The sequence below is a fragment of the Scomber scombrus genome, chromosome 10, assembly GCF_963691925.1.
Source record: "Scomber scombrus chromosome 10, fScoSco1.1, whole genome shotgun sequence".
Classification (NCBI taxonomy): Eukaryota; Metazoa; Chordata; class Actinopteri; order Scombriformes; family Scombridae; genus Scomber; species Scomber scombrus.
Genome location: NC_084979.1, coordinates 20,412,077 through 20,433,864, shown reverse-complemented (window position 1 = coordinate 20,433,864; position 21,788 = coordinate 20,412,077). Strand labels below are relative to the sequence as shown.

The following is a 21,788-nucleotide window of genomic DNA, read 5'->3' as shown; positions in this document are numbered from 1 at the left end:
TAGATTGTAACCCTATATTTGAGAAAACTCTGATCTGCTTCAAAATATTCTTGTCCTACTGTTTTATTTACATTGCTGTGGTTAAGGTCTGGCTGAGTTTAGACACAAAAAAACACTTGTTTAGGAGTAAGGAGAGATCATGATTTGGGTTAAAATAATCACTTGAAATGTGGTGTGGGTTAAAATCACAACTTCCTTACAAATCTTGAGAGTTTCCCAAATCTAGGGTTTCTATCTACTGCTGTGAGGGTTACTTGCATCTATGTGCACTAAATGGCGTTGCTGCCAAAGAAATGAGCAGGTGGATATGTTGACCAAACAAACACTAAGAATTAAGCATGATGACCTATGAAGTTCCATGAAGCAAAACTGAAACTATGACATTCGTAAGGACATATGCACAATCAGTATGCAATCAGTACTGGAAAACATCTATGTAAAATACAAAGACATGTTGGTGCTGGGAGGATGGCGGTGGAAGAAAATGTCATCCCTCAACCCTCAGAACAAGTCATACAGGTCTCAATCATGCATTATTTAAAATATGCAAGCAACCAACTGGAAAATGCACATAGGCCTACTGTAACCGACCACAAACAGTCAAACATGTTCTTCTTCAGTGTAGAAAATACAATATCAAAGAAATCGCCTTCTTCAGTGACTGAGGAAGGCAAAACACCATGACCTTTCAATTTCATGTGTCTCAGGGAAAAGCGTAAGATATACTGTGACATTAAGTTTTAAAAGAAACTGATTTAGCTGAAATTATCTAGAGTGGCCAGGTGGTGGCGGAAATGCGCCTCTACACTGTTTTTTACAACCGACAATAAACACACGAAGAAGAAGAAGTTTCCCATCGGATGTAAATATGTGTCGGACCATAATAGACAACGAGGAACGGGTGAAGTCTGTATATTCTTTATAAGAAATGTGTGTAGTTATTTCTGATATCTGAGCTCACATATTAAAAGCAGATCCGTGATCTAAACAGCGGACACGTTGAATTGGTAGCAGCGTTGTTTTATTTACTGAGAAGATGTTTGCCAAAACGTTTCGTGTCAAATCCAACACGGTAATCAAAGGATCAGACAGGTGAGTCAGTGCTGCAGCTGCCTGCTGACAGCTCAACACACGTCTATTTGTCGCCTTTTATTCACAGCTGCAGCTTAATTTTAGTTAACATAAACTAAACATTGAACGCATCACTAAGCTGAACAAAAATAACGTCACCTGCTTCATGTTTGACATTACTAGTATGACAGGTTCAGACCCAAGCAGTAAACACATTCTCAAAATATATCTGAATACAGCTCAGGATCAGCTGGTAGGCTAAGTTATTTATTTACTGTGTCCCATACATGCGCCCTGCCCACATGGACCAGACAGATTACACTTGCAGTGATACAAAACTTCTTGAATTACATTGCAATTAAAATGTCTTCTGTACCAATTTCGACAAATGAAATCAGCCACACAAAATGTTCCCTTCCTGAATCACAGGAAATAAATAATCGTTTATCCAGAAAAAATGTTAAGAAATTAAGGACATTTTACTAAAAAGTGTAGCCCTTAAGTTATGAGCAATAAAACATAAAACACAAAGCAATCACAGCAATCTTTTCTCTTCAGGGAGAGCATTCCTGCCTGTTTCTACAGCTAATGTACCTGAACATCACAGATCTAACTCAGAGATTTTCGACTTTTTGATGAATTGTGCTTACTTTGTGGTTGTCTTTCGTCAGACAATATGTTCTTCATTTAGGTTTGCACCAAACATCAATGGATGATCTTTCTTTAAACATCAGGAACAGTTTAAAGAATATTACACTCTAATCTGTTCAGGGAAAAAATTAAAAAATGAATCAATCATACAAACTGGTCAACCCGGAGCATTTGTTTTATATTATTATATTAATTTGGGATTTTTACTTACACGGAAGACTGAGAAAAGACAATTTTTTCTTTCTGATACTAGAAAGCAAATATCCAGTCAGATTTATCCCACAATAGTGTCTTACATACTTGGTCTGCCATTTGAAAATGACAGTTTAAGTCTGGCTTCTCATTATGTAATCTAATGTGATGAATAGAAACAAGTCCACTCCTCCTGTTATTGGTTACTGCTGACATGTCACCCTGAGTTGGCGAGATTAATGGCAAATTCCTGTCCACTCAGACAAAATAATACCTAAACAATAGTCTTTGATTGAATGCACATGTACATTTCTGAGATGATATTTTATGGGCAAACAGTCCGTATTGGAATAAAAAACATACAGTCAATGATTTATGCGTGTTAGGCTGAATGAGGAGTCTACATAAAGTAGTGTACGTAAAAACAACAGAAGGCATTGCTGCAGGGTGCAGATGTATGCAAGTGAAAAATATTAGTTCATAATATTCAGTCGTTCAAAATGTCGATCTATGAAAGTAGTTATTACTATATGAAAATGTATGCAATTATCCAATGAATGAGACTTGTTTGTGTTATTACTTTTAGGAGAAAGCTCAAAGCTGACATAACTGTAACCTTTCCTGCACTGTCTGCTGATGAGTTATCTGAGCTGGTCCCCAACAAAGAGGAATTAAATGTTGTGAAGATTTATACACACAAGGGTGATGCCGTGACACTTTATGTTATTCACAAAAATCCACTGTTCTTTGAACTGGAGAAACGACTTTATCCTACAGGTAAGTAGCTAGCTATTAAGCTATATTTCAATGGTTGAAAATACTGAAAGCTCTTCTTTAAGTAACTATTTCACCTGGTCATTATCATATTTTTCAGTGTATATGCTTTGGAGCTATCCTGCTGCCCTGCCAACATTCAGGACATGGCCTCCTGTTCTTCAGAAGTTGGCCGGAGGGGCAGGTATGCTTTTTTTTTTTTTAGATCAATACCTGTACCAGATCTTTAAAACATTTAGATTGATTTACTGTGATTAACTGATTGATTGTCAAATGTGCTTCTCCAAAGATCTTATGCTGCCAGGTGTGGTGGTGCCTTCAAGTGGTCTCCCAGATGTGAAAAAGGGGGACTGCTGTGGTGTTACATTAGTAAATAATAGGTAAGTTTTAATAAAATATTTGAAAAGACCTCTCAGATGTCCTTCTGATGTGTAAGTGTGACAGTGTTCTCCGGGTTGATTGCAGAGCGCCTGTTGCAGTTGGCACTGCTGCAGTGTCCAGTGCAGAAATGCATAGTTTGGGCATGAAAGGGAGAGGAGTGTATGTTCTCCACACATACATGGATCATCTCTGGTGAGTGGCTTCCATCTTCTTTTAAAATATTTTTAAAAAAATGTGTTTTTGTTTAAAGGAATAGTTTGACATTTTGGGAAATAGCAAAAACATATGTGCAGAAAAGCAAATATAAAGTTAGAGCTGGGTGGCTTGGCTTAGCTTGTCATGAAGACCGGTAACAGGCAGAAACAACCAACCAGGCTCTGTGACCAAATCTGCTTACCAGCACCTCAATGACTCATTAATTAACAAGCTATGTTTGAACTATTTTCTTGACTAGACACAATGACTTCGTTAGGTCTTAGCTTGTTGCCTGCTAACTTCACGGTTACAACAATACTTCAGTCACTGTGCCTGGCCAAGAAATAGTCAATATAGAGTTTAGTAGTGAGACCAAGAGGTGCTGCTAAGAGGATTTTGTTATCTCCATACACCGCCAGGCTAGCTGTTTCCCACTGTTTCAAGTCTTTATGCTAAGCAAAGCAAACCAGCTGCTCACTGTAGCTGTAAATTTACCAGACAGAGGGTGGAATCGATCTTCTCGTCTAACTCTCATTGAGAAAGTGTATTTCCCAAAATGTCAAACTATTCCTTTAATGTTGAATGCACTCTATTTAACAAAATAATCCACTTTTTTGTGTTAATAAGGTCAATAATAAGATAAGAAATAATTTAAAAAATACAAAACTAGTTTCAAATACAAAACTGGTACCAAAATGATGCGAAAAACATTTGTTTTTTAGGGCTTTTGGAGATAAATCAGGTCCTCCTACTTTACCATATGCAGACAGTGACGGACAGGGGTTGAATGGAGAGGAGTATGAGGTCAGTGAGGATGAGGAGTGTGTGGAGGATGAGCAGAGTCCTGGAGAAGCGGTCATAGATCAAGTCTGTTCTGGTACTGAGGAGCTAAGCCTGATGGAGCAGGAGGAAGAGAAAGGTGAAAAGGGCAATGAACAAGAAGAGGAGGAGGATGACGAGAAAACACCACAAGGTACTAGATTAAGTCACATTTCATATCTGTCTAATTGTAAACAGGTTGTTGGGAAGTGCAAGTATTAAAATGTCAATAAGAACGAGTTTAAGTACTTACACCACAGTTGTGCTGAATCTGCTTTTAATAACATTTCAGCTACAGCTTTATAAGTACCATTATCCCAGATTGAAATCAAACTGAGACATTCACGACTAAGAGGTTGCAGGTCAGATTTTAATGCTCGCTGAGTTACTTTTGTGACCATGTGGTTGTGCTTTGTTGATACAACTGGAAAATAAGATTTTCTGATGTGGCAAAATGGGAGCCTGTTCAGAGAAAAAAGGATGTGACTCAAGTCATACCCTGATTTCACAGAGATTATGGACGCCCTGCTGTTGCAGTGTTTTCTGCATGCTCTCAAGAGCAAGGTGAAGAAGTCAGAGCTCCCTCTGCTGACCAGCACATTTCTCCGCAACCACATGTTCTCTTGCTGGTAAAGTACAGTTCATTTTTTAAGAGCTGCTGAGGAAAGATTAAATGTAGCACTGAAAACATCTTGTGTTTTTTCCAGCCCAAGTGGAAAACAGCTTGATATCAAAAAATCCAGCTATAAAAAGGTATATCAGAATCCAGGATGTGACATTTAACACACAAACATATTTATTGAGTCTGTTTGTAATCACCAAGCATTTCTTTAATAATTGATTTTTTTCAACAGCTGTCCAAGTTTCTACAGGCCATGCAGCAGCAGCATAACCTTGTGCGAGTGAAAGAACTGACCAAGGGTGTGGAGAGCATCGTGGCTGTGGACTGGAGTAATCGAGAGTAAGTCAAGCTTTTACTCAAATTCTTGTTTGAGATTCAAACTCACAGCCTGCCTACATTCAAACTGATCAGCCCTTTTACTTTTTATTGCATCAACACTTTATAGACTGCGTTCCTTTGCTGCTCCCGAGGAGACAGATGTTGAAGTGGCTCCAGTGCAGGATGCAAGAGAAGGGGAAACACTGTATCATCCTCCTGAGATCACCACTCTGTACTCTGTGTCAGCTCGGCTGGAGTCTCTTTTTCTGGATTCAAAAAAGAGGTGTGTGTGTGTGTGTGTGTGTGTGTGTGCGTGCGTGCGTGTGTGCGTGCGTGCGTGCGTGCATGTGAGATTTCCTAACCCTGACTCTTGATGCATCCACGTTTGCATGGTTCAGCAGGGGGCATATAGCAGTTAGAGTTGAAGCTTATGTGTTCGCAAGCTTCCACAAGTTTCATATTTCCTTGATTGAGTGACTGAATTTCTATGCCGAGGGCTACACTATGGGGGACCTTGACCTCTGAGCTCCCTGTGAAAGGCGTGAGATAGTATAATTAGGAACACAAGTTGATCTTAGACTGTTAAAAAAAGAACTCCCTTGCTTATTCATTTACTTCTCCCTATAAAATAGACCCTCAACAGTTTATTCTATAGGGTGCAGTAACAGTAACTTGAGATTCCTCTGGAAATGTCATCATGAACTGTAGTGTCACGTCACGTGGCTAAATTTATAAAAATGTGATGCAAAGCACAGGTGTTACTAATAACATGAGCACTGGCTCTGTTCTTTTCAAGTCTCTCAGTAAACCGCGACAGTGTGACAGGACCATGAAAATGAAGCTGCTCTATGTAATACAGCCGCCATTAATTTTATTTTTCAGTTTTTCTACTTTGACTTGTCACAATTTCTCTCATGAAAAAAAAAACTATTGCCGCAATCATTTAAGCCAGTATATAGCATATAAGTCTCTCATAAGGGTCATTTTTCAGTTATGGTTCATTTTCCAGTTAGTATATCTATTACGTTGTTGGATGTATTTGTCTTACTAAACACAATGGGAGCTAATTCTCTGTTGTCTTCTTCTTATGTGACCCATTCACTTTTTCAGTACTTTAAAGTCCCCTTCCTCTCAAATGTATTTTACTTATTGTTTCTTCAGGGGAGGTTAACTGTGCAGGATGATGTATGTGCAAGTTTGACACAAGAAGACTTCTCACATTATCCACTGAAAAGGGAAAGTATTTCTGTGCTCATTGAAAATCTCAGTTTAAGACATATATGTAAAAGTATGATTTTGTGACATTACAACCAGTTTGGAAGTCAATCTGCAGCTTTGCAATGAAAAGTGGAAACTTGAAGCCTGAGACACTGAGAATGGTCCTTGCATGTTCATAGATTCTGGATTTTTCAATGAGGGAAAAGGAGGAGATGGTATTTTAAGTATTTTCATCAAGCTTATTAACCTCAAGTTTGTAGAAAAACCACATGAAATACACATGATTGTTATTCCAGTATTTTTGTATGTCTTTAAACATGACTAGTGGGGATCTTTAAATAGCTGTGTTCAAAGAGAAATAGGCCAGCTTTGCTTCTTTTAATTTTTGAATTGGTGTTAAATTGAACAGAAAGACATTAAAGATCTCCCAAATGTGCCTTTTCTTAAAGCTGAACATAATAGATTTCTCACATTTTCACATTCACTCCCCCCCCTACAGGAAAGGGACAATACTGCAGCCTACTGAAGTGAGAGATATCGTCACAGAGTATGTGAAGAAAAATGAACTGGTGGATGAAAATAATAAAAAGTAAGTAGCTGCTTAACTCCTTGAAATGAATATTGGTGTGATGTTGATGTGGAGTGCTTAGTTTGAAACCACAAACCACAGGCACCAGAGCACATTGTCATTATTACCTCCGCCAACAAAGTTTGGTAGAAATTCTTTCATTATTGTGTAAAAAATGTTGTGCTCAGTTTGTTTTTAAGTATAACCACCTAAACCACCATGTCAGTTATTTCATAACATGGTGAGGTGGTAAAAGGGCAACACTATAAACCGCTGAACCAATACTGATCTAACCCCAGGCCATTTGATCCCATTATAATCGGTTAAAATGCTTAAATGTGACTCTGAAGCCGAAGAAGCATCTCATGTTTCTTTTAAGGTCATTAATGTTTGTGGATCTTCTGATGTGAAACAAATTGATTGATATTGAGTGATGGAAAAAATCTAATAAAAATGCACTGAACTGACACAGTCTAACAAGGCAGCATGTGTCCTGTTTAGCGCCATTCATCTACTTTACTGTTTTTTGTTTTTGTATTTTTCCTCTCCATCAGTTATGTGACCATAAACCCAACTCTATGTGACTGTTTGCTGGAAAAATCAGAGTACCAGGAGATAGAGTCTCTCAAGTGGGATGACCTCTTTAGCAGGTAAAACATTTTGTTCATTTTTATTATGTTATTTCATAAAAGATCTTATACAATATTAAACATAAATGTCGCCATTGGGTGCTTCGTGCTCTACCCATACTTACTGCTTTTTTGATAGGCTACAGTGGGGGAATGTGAAGAACATATAAACATGCTGCAGAAGTGATAGACAAAACAACTGATTTAGTTAGGGCTGAAAAAGCGCTGTTACAGTTTGCCAGCATGAAAGGTGACATCTTCATATGTCTTGTTTGCTGCAGTGACTGGTTGATGAAATAATTATTCAGTGGACTGAAAAAGAATCACCAGCTATTTTGATGATCAATTCATTTTTTAAAGTTATTTGTTAAAAAAATGTGCTAAATTTCTGTGGTTCCACCTTAAATATGTTTTTTTCCCTGGTTTATTTAGTCTGCTGTGATATTAAACTGACTGTATTTCGGTTGTGGACTGTTGGTTGAGACAAGATAAGTCATTTTAGGTTGCATTGTGGCCTTTGGGAAAGGAAGATCAACATTTTTCTGACATTTTATAGACAAAAAATCAAATCAACCAGTTGTGAAAATAATCAACAGATCGATCAGTAATCAAAATAATCATTAGTTAGCTCTAAAGAAATCAGAGCTAGAGACTTGAGACTTGACTCACTTGGACCAAGACTTAAAAACAACTCTGCCTCACATTTGAGAAGATGAAAACAGCAAATGTTTGGCAATTTTGCTTTAGATATTTAATTAAAATGATTGTTACATTTTCTGTTGATCGACTAATCGTTGCAGCTCTAGACAGTCTGGACATCATCATCCATTACTGTATACCAACATGAATTAGTATGTAAATACTCTGTATTAATGCAGACAGGTGGTGGCAGTCAGTGTCATCATTGCAGGACGGACACGGGATAAAATAATGACCATAATCCTAATGCCATCTGTAATCCAAATCTGATGTGTAAACAACAATATCACTGCAGCTCTGAAGTCTGACTCTCCACCATCTGGTTTGTATCTGTTGCTTTGAAAAATAACTTAAACTATCAAAGAAACAAGGACCGTGATCAATAATGTTTTTAGTTCCTTTTGCCTCAAGTAAAATCCATGTGCTACTTCAGTAGGAAAGCTTTGTTGGTACTGATAACTGGAAAAAGAAGTTCAGCAGACCTTTATTGCACTGTGTGTTTTCCACCTCTCCTTCAAAGATGGCTAAAAATGTACCTGGAGCTGTCGTCGTAGCAACATGTCCTTAAGCCCAACCCTGCAGAATTCCAGGCTTATTTGTAGTTAACAGGTCCATGACCAAGGTGTCTTAGGGTGAAAAACGAATTCAGCTAATTTTCAAAATGTAAATGATTAACTTTCTTGTAGACATGATGACAAATGTTGATTATAATCATAATCTAATTTTGTGACTTGTGAGTGAGTCTAACATGCATGGGCAGAACACTTGAATTTAAGGTAGAAAACAGTCTGTATAGATAAATAGTAATGTCTGCATCAGGTTGTTGCAGAGAGCCTGTAGCTCTACAGGAGGTACTGCTGGAGCTGACATGCACCTCCTCAAAAAATACAAATACACATTATGGTCAATGGAGACCACATGAACTCTGATTGGTCAGTTTGGACAGTAGATATTATTGATAGTGAAGACAACATGACAAGGTGAAGAAAGGCTCAGTATTCTTTTTCTTTTCTGTGACACTAAACAAATTAATATGTTAGACAAATTAATATATTGTGAAGTATTCTTCAGTGCAGTCCTTTTATTACTGAGAGTAAACAAGGATTGCATGGCTTGGAATGATCTCTTTTTAAGTGTTTGTATTTTGTGATACAATTTTTAAAAAAAACCAATTCCAGTGCAAATCTTTACATTACCACTCTCTGAGAAAGTGGATGGGGGAAAAAGGCATAAATACAACTTTAGTTTACATAAATATATTTTGATGATCATACACTACACATTATTGTGTTAGATAGACAGATGTATAGACAATAGACAGACACAGTTCAACAGTATCTGCAGCAGTCTCTGTCTCTTTATCATCTGACTTTTGTTGTAAACGTCCTCCTTTCACAGGACGTTGGGAAGAATGCAGGAGTGCTATCAAATTGTGTTTCCTGGACAAGCACCCTTAACAAAGAAGGGCCACATTGAGCCCATAGACATCGCTGTAGCTTCCCGAGGCTCCAATAAGAAGGTGAGAACTTTTGCTACAAACCCTGAAATTATTCTGCTGCAGCTATAGATCACCGTGGATTTCTTCAAAATTATTTATACCAATACTGATATTTGAGAGTTTAACAAGACTAAATTCTACAGCCTTGCTGGTGGCTCTGTGAGGATGTACTTTGAGTTAAACACTATCTTAAACAAAATCTTAAAGCTAGTGCTCTGTTCATACGAACAATAGGAGATTTCAGACTAGGGGAACTTTTTCATAGTTCTAAGAACTGTTGGAGGAACACCCCCAACATTATTGTGTCCTCACTGCAGGAATTGAGAACAGACATAGTTCTTAGAACACCGTTTTGGGGCACTTTTTATGCCTCCATGCTGGTGGCAGCTGTGGCCTGAGGCATTATGCCATCATTACTGTGGTGATTCTATTAAATTCCTTCTAAGTTTTTATTATGAACAGGGAAGGTACCCAGAAAAAGAGGAAAATTCAGTGTCCTAAGTGTACAGTTATTGGATGAACACATGAGCAAATGCAGCACTGGCAACCACCATTTTTAAAAACCTGTGTAAAACAGCCGCACAGTCTTAATTGACAGGTCTCCTCGCCACCTCTGTTATTATCTTGAAGCCCACGACACACTCACAACAAACAGATGCTGTATCTCGCTCAGAAGTGATGTTGTACTGACTGGCTTATGTCACCTCAGTGTTCCTATTGGTGGTGTGAATGCAAACAGAAATTTTTTTTTGAAGGTATAAGGTTCATGTGGGAGCACCCCTAGTGTGTAGTTCCTCCCAGGAAGTCCCAAAAAACGATTTGGTCTGAAAGCACTTTATGCAACAGAGACTGTTTCCTGAATCACCTTAAACATTCCTTCTACTGCAGTTTCTTGTTACTTATTGTCTGAGAAACACAAATATACTGATGTGTCTTAGGAAACATCGAACATTAGTTGATATATTAACCTGGTTACCCCAGCTGTAATTGTTTCCATGTACTACCTGTAGGTGACTCTAATAAAGAACCTGGAAGTGTACGGGTTGGATCCTTCAGTCGTGGCCACTGCTTTGCAGCACAGAGTCCAGGCCAGCTCCGTCTTACATCCCATTCCCGGAGCCAAGGACAAAGTCCTGGTCCAGATTCAAGGCAACCAGATTCAGAAAGTCGGCAATTTGCTGCTAGGTTTGGAACTTCATATCACTTGAAATATCGTACAAGTTCAAATGGTTTTCTCAGTTGCTTTAATTGTACAAATAAATTAATTTTGTCAAATCTTTTTATTCAATTCCAGATCATTATCAAATCCCTCGCAAGTATATCCAAGGATTAGAAAAAGCTCCAAAAAGTGGCAAGAAGAAATAGCATTTCAACCTATTATACCAACAATTTACTGTCTTCAGAGCTGCTTTAATGGATGTCAACACAACAACGACCAACTGTTGGCCTCTATAATAAAGATGATTCATTGTCACCTTCTGAAGGTTGATGAAAGAAGCTGTTTGTGTTGGTCTGCTTTTGCTACCAGAGATATTTAACAGTGAAGTTACTGATGGGTTCGGTTGAACCAGGCCAGCTGTGTTTCACTGCATGGTCCCTTGTTTCTGATGCTGAAAGAGAACTTCTAGAAAAAAAAATCTTCTCTCAGGTCAGCTCAATCAAAACTGTCATATTAAACATCCAGTGAAACTAACAAACTGATCATACATTAATGCCAGCATGGAGGTCTTTCACTCAGTTTAATGCTGTGCCCAACATTTCGGCCCTGAAAGCATTTCAGAGGGAGAAAGACGTTTTGTTACTTAACAGTGTGTTTCTCTAATTATTTTTACTCAATTTCTCCATAGTTAAGTTAATGTTCTTAGTACATTTACAGCAGATTTAAAAATATATATATGATATGACTATACAAGGTTCAGCTCTAACATTTAATTGAATGTCATGGTTTGTAGATGAAATGGTTTACAGTGAGTACCTTGTCCTTTCCAAGAACACAAAACACTGTACAATGCAATTCATACATAAGCCTCTGTAACGGATGAAGAGCCAATTTCTCTAAAACTCTCTAAATTCAATAAAGACATATTTTCAAAAGGGGGAATTTTACAGTCTTGTGCATCCTTAGGAAGCAGGAAGTATGTGACATTTTTTTGGTATCAGCATGAAAGATGTGTGTGTTTTCTTTATACTGATAGCAGCTTTAAATACATCTTTACTAAAAGTTTTTTTTGTGGCATTTTATGTTTTCATAGATGGACGACAGGAGAGAGAGAGAAATTGGGAATGACCTGTAACAAAGGTTCCTAGCTGGATGCAAACTGATGATGTTGTGGTTCATGGGCTCTGTCTTCCTGTAGACCAGCAGGGTGCCTCTATATAGCAATTCTTAACCTGTACCTGCTCTGAAACAGTGAAGGACCAGGGGCCTTGTGTGAGATCTACATAGCACTGGTAATAAGGTCAGGGAAAGGGTACCACCCTCTGCTTTTCTTAAACCAGCCACTTTCCGGTTCAGGTTAAGTTTTGGGACACCTCATCGTCCAGATTCTAATTAAACATTCATTTATTAACCTGCATGTTTTATTAACCAACAGGTTTCAGGATATGTATTTTAAATCAACACCAAGAAACATGGATGCAATCAAAAGTAACAAAAAACTGTTTTAAACAAGTCAGTATTATATGTTGTCTCGTAGAATTCAAAATTGCATTATTTGGAAAAGTCACCACACCAAAGGAAACTTTATATTTCTCCTGCGGTAAATTCTTTCAAGCTCCTGGCAGGATTTACATTTGATTTTGGTTGTTATTGTGCGTCTTTAGTGATGGACATTAACTGAGGCTGTGTGTAATTACACAACCTCAGTTATGCTGAGGTCTGGCCTTCGTGGTGACCAATCAAGTGTTCCATCTGCAACTTTTTTAGTGTTTTTGTGGATGTTGTAGTGCTGAAACATGGCCTTTTTTGTTGTCAATTTGTTGTTTTCCTGAAAAAAATCAGGACAGATTTATACTTTTGAGCAGAATCTTCTATGTTGCCGGAATGAATGACAACATGAGAGTCAGAATGACCACATTAGTGTCCTCTTTAATACCAATAACAACAACATATAGTCATCTTTGTAGAGCTCCCTGCCAGCCTCTCTGTGGCTTTCGGTCATTTGTGCTTTCATACTCCTGTTGGCTTTCTGCAAGACTGTTTTCATACAAGTTTCCTCTGTTTGTTTTCACTCTGTTCAGGCAACACTTCACTGTATTACCCTCTGTACCTTCAGGAAGTGACCTATTAGTAACTTCCATCCATGCAGATACATTTTTATGTCTTCCACTTTTTATTTTATGGAAGTAGTGTCATTCATATACAATTAATTTTATGTCTGTCAAACTAGGTTAACTCAGTCATTTATAAACCTCTCCTTGAAACAGCACATGTGGGAAGTCCCCAGAGTGTGTTTGTTACATGCTGCCAACAGCAAATTTAGATAATTATGTATGAATGTGTTGACTGTGGAATACATTAACTAGCTGGAGAGGGCATAAAGAAGATGTTGTGGGAACCAAATCCTGTTTTTTGTTCTTATGGTAGCTCTCAGCATATCCATAACTTTTTGGAAAATGCAGTGTTTAACAATCTCTTAGTTTTGCGGAAACACAAACTCATATTTCTTAGATGAAAGCTTAAACACAATATTCTCAGTTGGTTTAGGATTTATCTAGGGCTATGCAGATTGGGCAGCTTATGTTTTTTAGAGCATGGACCATTGTTAGGTAGCATTATGTTAAGATGGAAGGTTAAGATGACATCTTAACCTTCTGACATCTTATTTTTCAGTATGCTTTATTCTGTAATGTGTGTTCTAGTTTGTACACATATCTGTTGCGCATCTGTCTGTCCCAGGAGAGGGATCCACCCTCCCCCCTCTGATACTCTACCTGAGGTAACTTTCTTTTTTTTCCCATTGAAAGGGTTTTTTTCCTTCAGAAATAGGAAGAGACATGACAAGTTCGACATTTGTGTGAAAATAACTAAAATCCACAGTGACTTGTCCAGTTCTGGAGTTTTAATGGCCAGTTGTAATTTGGGAAAACATACATAAATGAAAGAAAATAAATGATCTTCTCACTTTATTCACACATAGTTCATAGTCTAAGGAAGAAAAATAAATGCAAGATATACTGATTATACTGCATTTTCTGAAATGTTCAAGCATAGCATTCAGTATTTTCATCTTGTTTGTCTGATTCTGTAAACTGCTTTACCAGGAATGAAAATCAAGTCAGGTCGTGTTCTTGTTTGTTTGCTCTGGCCGTGGAAACCAACTGCAGGAAATTAACTCTGAAATTTAAACTATCTTGTCAAACAGTGCGTGTCAGTATTGTTATTCTGGATGATAAAAGTCACCTCTCTTCTTTTAATATAAGGAGAGAATGAGTAAAACACTAACACAGTAATAAAGAAAATTAAATTATGTTTTATGGAGTTGTAGTCAAACTAAGGCCTTGTTGTCTGCTGTGAGAAACAAAGTCATTACCTGGTTACTGCCATGAAATCATTTCCTCTGTTGCCCAACATGGGGAGAGCGCACCTGCACAAACTTCCTTTAGGACAATAGGCCTCATGCAAGAAGCACTTCTACCAACAGGTTCTTAAAGTGCATGTATGAGTGATTTAAAGGGGCATTGTGCAGTCATTTATTGGTATCTAGTGGAACAGATTTGGCAGAAATGGAATATAATGTTCATAGGTATGTTTTATTATTGTATAATCACCTGACATTTGATTTTACATTCCCTTAGAATGAGCCCTTTATATATATTGTATGGTGCAGGTCCTCTTCCACAGAGTCCGTCATGTTGCTCACCATGTTACTACAGTAGCCCAGACTGGACAAAACAAACACTGATTCTAGAGGGGGCCTCTCCTGTTTTTTGTAAGTCTCGCAGCCACCTTAGGTTCCCCTACACACTTGGAAGGAGAGGGGAGGGGTAATCAATTGGTTGCAATCTGCAACCTCACCACTAGATGCCACCAAAGCTTACACACTGTTCCTTTAAGAGTATTAGTTGCATTAATCACTTTTCAGGTTTGAGAGCGACTGTCATAGCTGAAATCATGACATTTCAACCTCAAAACATCACAACCTCTTTCTATAACAACATATACCTAATTAAAAATCTGAATCATAAAAATCAAAATTTAAAAAATAAGCACTTTGACAATTATCAGCATAATAATTTACTAAAATGACAGAAACTATGTTTGGAAAAATTTATTTGACATGTGCTTTGATATTTTAGATTGGCTTACACTGAACGGTTGGGATTTATGACCTATACTGCAGCCAATCACCAGGGGGCTTCTTTTGAGAAGCAGTCATGATGGTTACATTTACAGTCAACGAGTTGTACATGGAGCCTTGTATGGCAATTTTAGGGCCCTGAATTATGCTAATGATCTGATCTCATGAATGCGTACCTCCTCATTAGCAGGTGGCATTCATCAGGCTAAAACGAGCAATTTGTGACAAGTTCAGCAGTTAAGAAAGTTTGTTGAATCCCATGTTGTATTTTCTTATTTTCATCTTATTGCTTTGTGCAAGAACAAATACATGAGAAAAATAAGAAAACATTCATACATGAGGCCCAATGTGTCAGTCACTGTTTGTAGCAAAGACATTGAAGGGTTTTTTTTTAACTAGAGCTTTGTTTCGCAGTAGAAAGTCACCTGTCTGATGCAGGCTAAGAACTGCTGGCGAAACTTGGACTGGGTGCAGACATACAGGTACATGTTGACAGCCGCGTTGCTCAGACTCAGCATGGTGCCAGTATCAGCTGCTATGTTTATCTTGAGATTATAATCATTACGATCCAAAGTGTACATATGAGTCGTGCGGAGGATGATCTGAGTTATAGCACGGGTGACAGACAGCAGGACAAAACTCATGGACACAGTCACCAGAAGCACCACAGATTTCCTCTTCCTGGAGCGCATCAGGGGCATGACCTTGTGGACCCTGGACGTTGAATCTGTAGTGATGTGAATGCGGTTGCTGAGAGAGATCAGACGCAGGGTCAGCCCGTTAAGTGTGAGGATGATGAGGAAGGGCAGTATGTAGGCTTGCAATGTTTGACACCAAACTAGTGCATGAATGAAATGAGACGGGGCCTCTGGTTTGTAAATACATCTGGTCTGGTTGTTCTCGAAGACTGACACATTGGACCAGTAGTAAGGAATGGCAAAGAAATGACTTAAGAGAAAGACAGCTGTAATAGTCCATGCTGCACATTTCGAGGTGCAGATTTTGGTTTTCATTTTCCATGTGTGGATGGCGACAAAACGTTCTACTGTGAACACAACCACCAACCAGGTTGAGGAATTGTAGGCACCGTAGTTAAAAATATCCCTTAGGTTACACCACGGCTCGTAACTCCAAAACGGCTCCTGTTGGTGGTACTTAACAGAAAGCTCAAGAACCACAATGAAGATCAATACAAGGTTGTCAGCCACAGAGATGGCCATCAGATAGAAGGTGCTGGACCTGGAGAGCATGCAGTTCCTCCTCCAGATGATCAGCAAGGTGATGGTGTTGGCTAGGAAAATGATTTGTGTCAATGGAGGCATTGTATTTCTCAAATTGCCCTAAGAACTGAAAGTATAACTGCCTCACACACATTACATTAACAGCATCATTCAAAACACCATAAAACAGAATGAAATCAGCCAACAGCTGTAGCTCAGATGTGGAGATTAGATGTACTTACAGGGGATGCCCACAGCTGCCAAGGCAGGGTAGAAAACTTCTTGTAGTGTCACCATCCAGTGTTTCTTTTGAGGGCTCATATCCTCTCTTACCACAGATTGTACCATCGACTGCAGTATCATGGAAGCCTCTTTGCTCAATTTGTACATATTTATTTAGGTACAAGATGGTCACTCCCACCCCGTATAGTCACTCCTACCTGTTAACATACAAACCATGACAGTGTGTCAACAGCCTGCTGTTATGCTGAGTGTTGATTATTAAAGGGGATTTATGACAGTGTGATAACAGGAGAAGGAAACCCTGTAATCCTCATTGGATGAAACTGGATTTTATCTATGTCTATGAGATAGCAGAAGTTTTATAAGAGACAGCTGTCTCTAGGACAAGTTAAACTTGATGACAGCAAGTAACTTAACTTATGAAGATACATTATTACATATTCTCATAAACCAGCGGGGTGCATCTTAGAAAAAGAATACACTGAATCTGAGGAGAGTGAGAGATTTTCAGCCATACACGCGATGTGGCTCTCGGACTGGCAACGTCAGTCAGTCGATCCTCAGTTGTGGTCCCGCTTGAAATATCTCAACAACTACAGGGTTTGTTTCCATGAATACTTATACAGACATTCATGTTCCCCTCAAGATGAAAACTTTTGCTTTTTCATCAGGTACAGGACCAAATACCTGCAAAATTAATGACATACCCATCAGCCTCAGCTGTACTTTGTGTTTAGTACTAACATAAAGATAAAGAACAACAATAACATAATCTCATAATTGAATACTCCATTAATGGATTTTGTGGTCCTTTAGGGGCAGTGGAAACAGGTTAAAGACAACACTGACAAGTATCACCTTTTCCGTTTACATGTTTGTTATCAAACTGCATATTTACACATCAAGCAGTTAAAGAGTGACATTATCATTCATTTGGAGTTGTGTTTCTTTTTACCTGGTGAGTGTAAATCCAATTGGCCTTGACCAACTGCTGAGGAAAGTATCTCGCTCTTTAACTGCTAAATGCTTCACTATTATCACCACCTAGTTGCTTACTGTGTCTGTATGCCATTTGGTGCTGAACAGGTAGTGCACATTGTTCTTTTAGAGCTTATTTGCTGAAAACATCTGCCTTTTGTGGCAAAAAAGGCACTATGACAGCAATGAACCAAAACAGTACAGTTGTGGGTTGGCTTAACATTAACATTTTTATTTTTCAGTACTAGGAACAACATTCCCAGAAGAAGTTTTGATTAACTGAGCATCCATTATCAACAAAAAAAGTTTTGACATATATTGTAATGTTATAAAAAGATTTGTGTTTATTTTTTCAGGAGTGAGGCTACACGAGACTGTTATTTCTCTGTGACCTTCCCCAGTGATGCATGGGCATAATCAGAAGAAAATCTCAACTTGTTTCTTGCACATCTGCACCCATTGATGTCTGATAAAAGTTCAGGTAGCAAACTTTGTTACAGTAGCTGCTTTTGGCAGCACTGACTAAGACATTGGCCAGTTCAACATAATCTAAGACGACCTTAATCTAAGGGTAGTGGACACTTGCCAGACCCTGAAATTCAAATCAAACATGTCAGTTCCCTAAACTTAAATCTGGAAAGAGATCCAGGAATATAAAGAGAACAAATAATGAAACTGGCGGTCATACACATCCACATCAGGGCTCAACTTGAAAGCAGCTTCTTTATAGGGTTACCCTCAGATAGACAATGCCCAGTTTCTATCTTTGAGCCAGGACAACAGAAATGACTGGGTTCAAACATGGTACATTAATATTAAAAAGGTTAAACATTTCAAAGGTTTTCTTGGTTTGGAGTAAGCTCAGACAGAAATAACTGGCTCACCTTCTGATTAAGTTGCCATATGAGTCTTTGTTGCTATCACAAGTCCTCAAAGGCTCTTTCCAGTTGGATTGCGTACAGGTTCCCAAGGTCTGAAGTATTCAACACCTTCCTTCCTGTATGACTAACAGATGGATGACTCTGACCTAACCACAGATATCATTCTCTCTATAAAGTAAAAGCACTTCATTATTTTGACTGAGGTGACACCTTTGAGAGCCCCTACTCTAAAACCTCCAGCTTTTTTTTGATCCTCCTGGCCAAATGCTCATAACCTCCAACACTTCCATGGTCAACCCAAACATCAACAGTGGCATTATGTAAATTAAATAAAAAGCATTCATTCATATAATCTTCAAAATGTTACAGCCCTTTTGAGCTTTTACATTTTGAGAAAAAACTGTAGCAAGAGTAAAGAGAAATCATCTGGAGAGGATTTCATGTCTCTGGCGGCATGAAGGGTCATCTAATAATTCACATGTACTGGCTTCTTCCCAGGCTGCCCACAGCGATCTGGCTCTACTTAGCACAGCATGCAGCAGGGGTCCCTGCTCCTCCCCGCAGCCACCCACTGAGGAGATATCTGAGTTTACTGATGCTGTGCCAACAACACTGCACAAAAATATGACTGTGATTACTGTGTGGTGTGGAGGTTACATAAGGCTGTAAGCCAGTCATTAGAAAAGATGTTTTTAAACATTTCTGAAATCTGTAGTTGGCATGATGTCAGGTTTGTGGTAGCAGATTATCTGTGTTTCACCTTTCACCATTGCACCAAATCAAACACCTCATTCCAAATAATTGTAGATTTCTGCTACCTATGAAATCAATACACTTGGAAATGATTTAAATTATGGGATGGTCAAATATTTAGATTTTAGATAGTCTTCCTTTTTTTGTTTTGCCATTTGCTTCCCATATTTTAAAAGAAATGTCTACTTGCTATGCAATAAAAAACTACCAAATTTTTTAAAAACAATTTTATATTCTGACTGTTGCATGTCTAATGTTGTTTTTGTTTTTTTTAAATTATGCATCAGTTTCAGTTTAGATAACAAACTTGCTGATTGCATAACCTGGTGTGTGGCGAGGCTTCTTTTGTGCTTATGTCAGGATCACTGAGGTCGTTGTGCATCACTGCCAGTCCATTTACAGCCTAGAGGATGAGTAAATGATTTGGATGTAGTTGTAAAATATATTAATCTGGTTCATCTAGTTTTGGTCTGTCATCACCAGCAACTTTTTTTTTGCTTTTTTCTAAGCATTTGATAATCAACCAACAGTGTTTTGAGCTTCTGATGTGGCTCTTGAACAAGGCAAAAAGACTACCATTGGTCATTAATAAACCTGTGTTATGTTATTTTTTAATACAGACATTAATGTTATGTCCTTTTGGTGAAAAAATGAGGACTTCTTAACATCATGGCCAGGTCTTTATGGCCTGTCATGAAACCCTCAAATGACTCAAATGAGGCAATGTTTTTCTTCACAGTATTGGGATATTTAAATCCCAACAATCTTCACAGATGAGAATTAAAATTCCAGTGCACTCTCATGAGGACAGAGCAGTATAAACAAGGAAGAGACTCACAGGAGGCAGATATTATACAAGAACAAAAGAGAGAAACCCTCTATAAAACCCTATAGTATCATATGGTATACCTTCACTTAGGATTTACCATACTTCTTAGTAAATGCTAAATCACAATAATGAAAAGGTGCAAATGACCAACAGTGAGTAGCCAGGAAACTTGCAGACACAGTCTGTGTCGCCATCTGTTGGTCACCAGCCAGAACAGCAGGAACACAAGAGCACATAAGCAGTTTCACAGTTTCCAAAAATGTGAATCCAGTCAAGCAGGACCATAATAAAGTACTTTTTGAAGCTTAGATGTTACATTTCTTTTGGATCTGTGTCATAGAGGTCACTGTGGGGACATATGGGGCATAGTTTGTGATTTAGCCTCACTTGAACATTGTGAGCTTCACAGTGGAAGTATTTACAGCAGGGTTGTTGCACTGGTTTGCATAATAGTGTACAGGTGTTTATTTTATTGTAATTTAACTCTTGAAATTGAAATTGATCAATAGATTAAACTATACTATGAATTAGCCTCATTTTACAGAGTCGAGTTTGATTTAAGTTGTTGAAAGATGAAACAAATCAGAAATACATCCCACAGAGCAGGGACATTTGGCCCAGATTTGGCGGGAAGCTGGCACAGCTGGCATTCTGTTGGCACTGGCATAAACCATATCAATTGAACATGGCCTAGTTGTGGCAGACATTGCACCATCTTTAAGGCATCAAACAAGATAGGAGTTCAGTTGTTGAGCCTAATATTTGCCCCACATATAAAATTAGAACAGTATGTCCAGACTTTTTCTTTTTCTGCAGTTAAAATGTAATTTCAGATACTTTTGTGAATATTGTCAGTTGTTTCCACTTAATGTTTGCAACATGGGTTTAATGCCTTCAAGCTAATCCATCAAACAATGTTGAATCAAATAAAATGCTAAATAAAGGGAAAGTGGTCGCATCAAATAAAAAACAAATTTAATTTTGATTATGAAACACCTCCAACTTTAATAGTTTGATAGTCTCATTTCATGAACATGTAATTTTTAGACCAAGAGTATTTCCGCCTGTTTTTTGCAGTGGTGTGTATTTGACTGCCAACAGTGAAATCTTTCATCCAGCACACTAATATATACATTTTTTAAACAAGACTAGGTCAAAACCTTCATGGCTGGACCATGCATGAAACACTAGAGGGCTTTTAATTGAAACAAGGGGTTTTAATTGGAAATGGATACAGGCAGAATTTTGCCATCCAGTGATGTAACTTCATCACTCAGTCAGGCGGCATTTGGCAACCAACTGTGTAACTTCATCATCAGTCCATCAGAGACTTTCACATTTTGGTTGTCCATGCTGCTGCAGTCGGGCAAGTATGCCACTGTAGAGCTGGATGGACTTCTAGCGCAACACATTCAGGATAATAGCAAGCAAAGAAGCTGTCAGTGAGAAACATTCATTTTATGTTCAGGATAAAGTTACTTTTTTAGATAGTTTGTCAAAGAAGATGTGCTGTCAGGTCTGACTTGAATGTTAATCTGGCTAGCTAACTGTTATATTTAAATGCAGTTAATTAAAGGATGCTATTTTGGGCTAAGCTGTTTCACAATCAAATGGAGATGACATCAGATAATGTTATTCATTTCAAAGGTAAGTGACATGCCTTGAATAACTTTGAAAAGTAGGCATTCACGGCATTTGGAGAAGCAAGTGTAACATTCATGCAAAAGGATGGTCTATGTGATTTGACATTTTTGACTAAAACTGTTTGTAGACATTGTAGCTATCTGCATTTGAACACAAGACTGTAGGTCACTTGTTTGTTGTGGACGGCAACGGCATGGTGACTTGTTCACTGGCTTCCAACACGAGTCTGTATCCACTGTCATGTCCCTCTCGCAATTGGCAGATTATCCAATAATGAAAGTAGTTGTTACATTCAGCTCTAGTTC

General features: G+C 38.2%; 2 protein-coding genes across 2 annotated transcripts; one reads left to right on the top strand and one right to left on the bottom strand.

Annotated features, from left to right (window-relative positions):
• The first annotated feature begins 879 nt into the window (after positions 1-879).
• eif2d (eukaryotic translation initiation factor 2D) lies at positions 880-11,727 on the top strand. The gene is made up of 15 exons (XM_062427015.1): positions 880-1,092; positions 2,501-2,691; positions 2,789-2,872; positions 2,978-3,068; positions 3,154-3,261; positions 3,987-4,237; positions 4,595-4,712; positions 4,791-4,836; positions 4,938-5,044; positions 5,151-5,306; positions 6,741-6,830; positions 7,364-7,459; positions 9,536-9,656; positions 10,646-10,820; positions 10,930-11,727. The coding sequence occupies exons 1-15, from the start codon at positions 1,037-1,039 to the stop codon at positions 10,998-11,000; spliced, it is 1,761 nt and encodes a 586-aa protein (XP_062282999.1). The 5' UTR covers positions 880-1,036; the 3' UTR covers positions 11,001-11,727.
• A 3,603-nt stretch (positions 11,728-15,330) lies between these two features.
• LOC133987668 (probable G-protein coupled receptor 139) lies at positions 15,331-16,257 on the bottom strand. The gene has a single exon (XM_062427113.1). It carries the CDS (start codon positions 16,255-16,257, stop codon positions 15,331-15,333), a length of 927 nt encoding a protein of 308 aa, XP_062283097.1.
• Between the last annotated feature and the right edge of the window lie 5,531 nt (positions 16,258-21,788).

Coding starts and splice junctions, on each gene's coding strand:
- eif2d (XM_062427015.1), top strand. CDS start 1,037: ATGTTTGCCAAAACGTTTCGTGTCAAATCCAACACGGTAATCAAAGGA. Junction 2,873..2,977: donor GAAGTTGGCCGGAGGGGCAG/GTATGCTTTTTT, acceptor GCTTCTCCAAAG/ATCTTATGCTGCCAGGTGTG. Junction 6,831..7,363: donor GTGGATGAAAATAATAAAAA/GTAAGTAGCTGC, acceptor CCTCTCCATCAG/TTATGTGACCATAAACCCAA.
- LOC133987668 (XM_062427113.1), bottom strand. CDS start 16,257: ATGCCTCCATTGACACAAATCATTTTCCTAGCCAACACCATCACCTTG.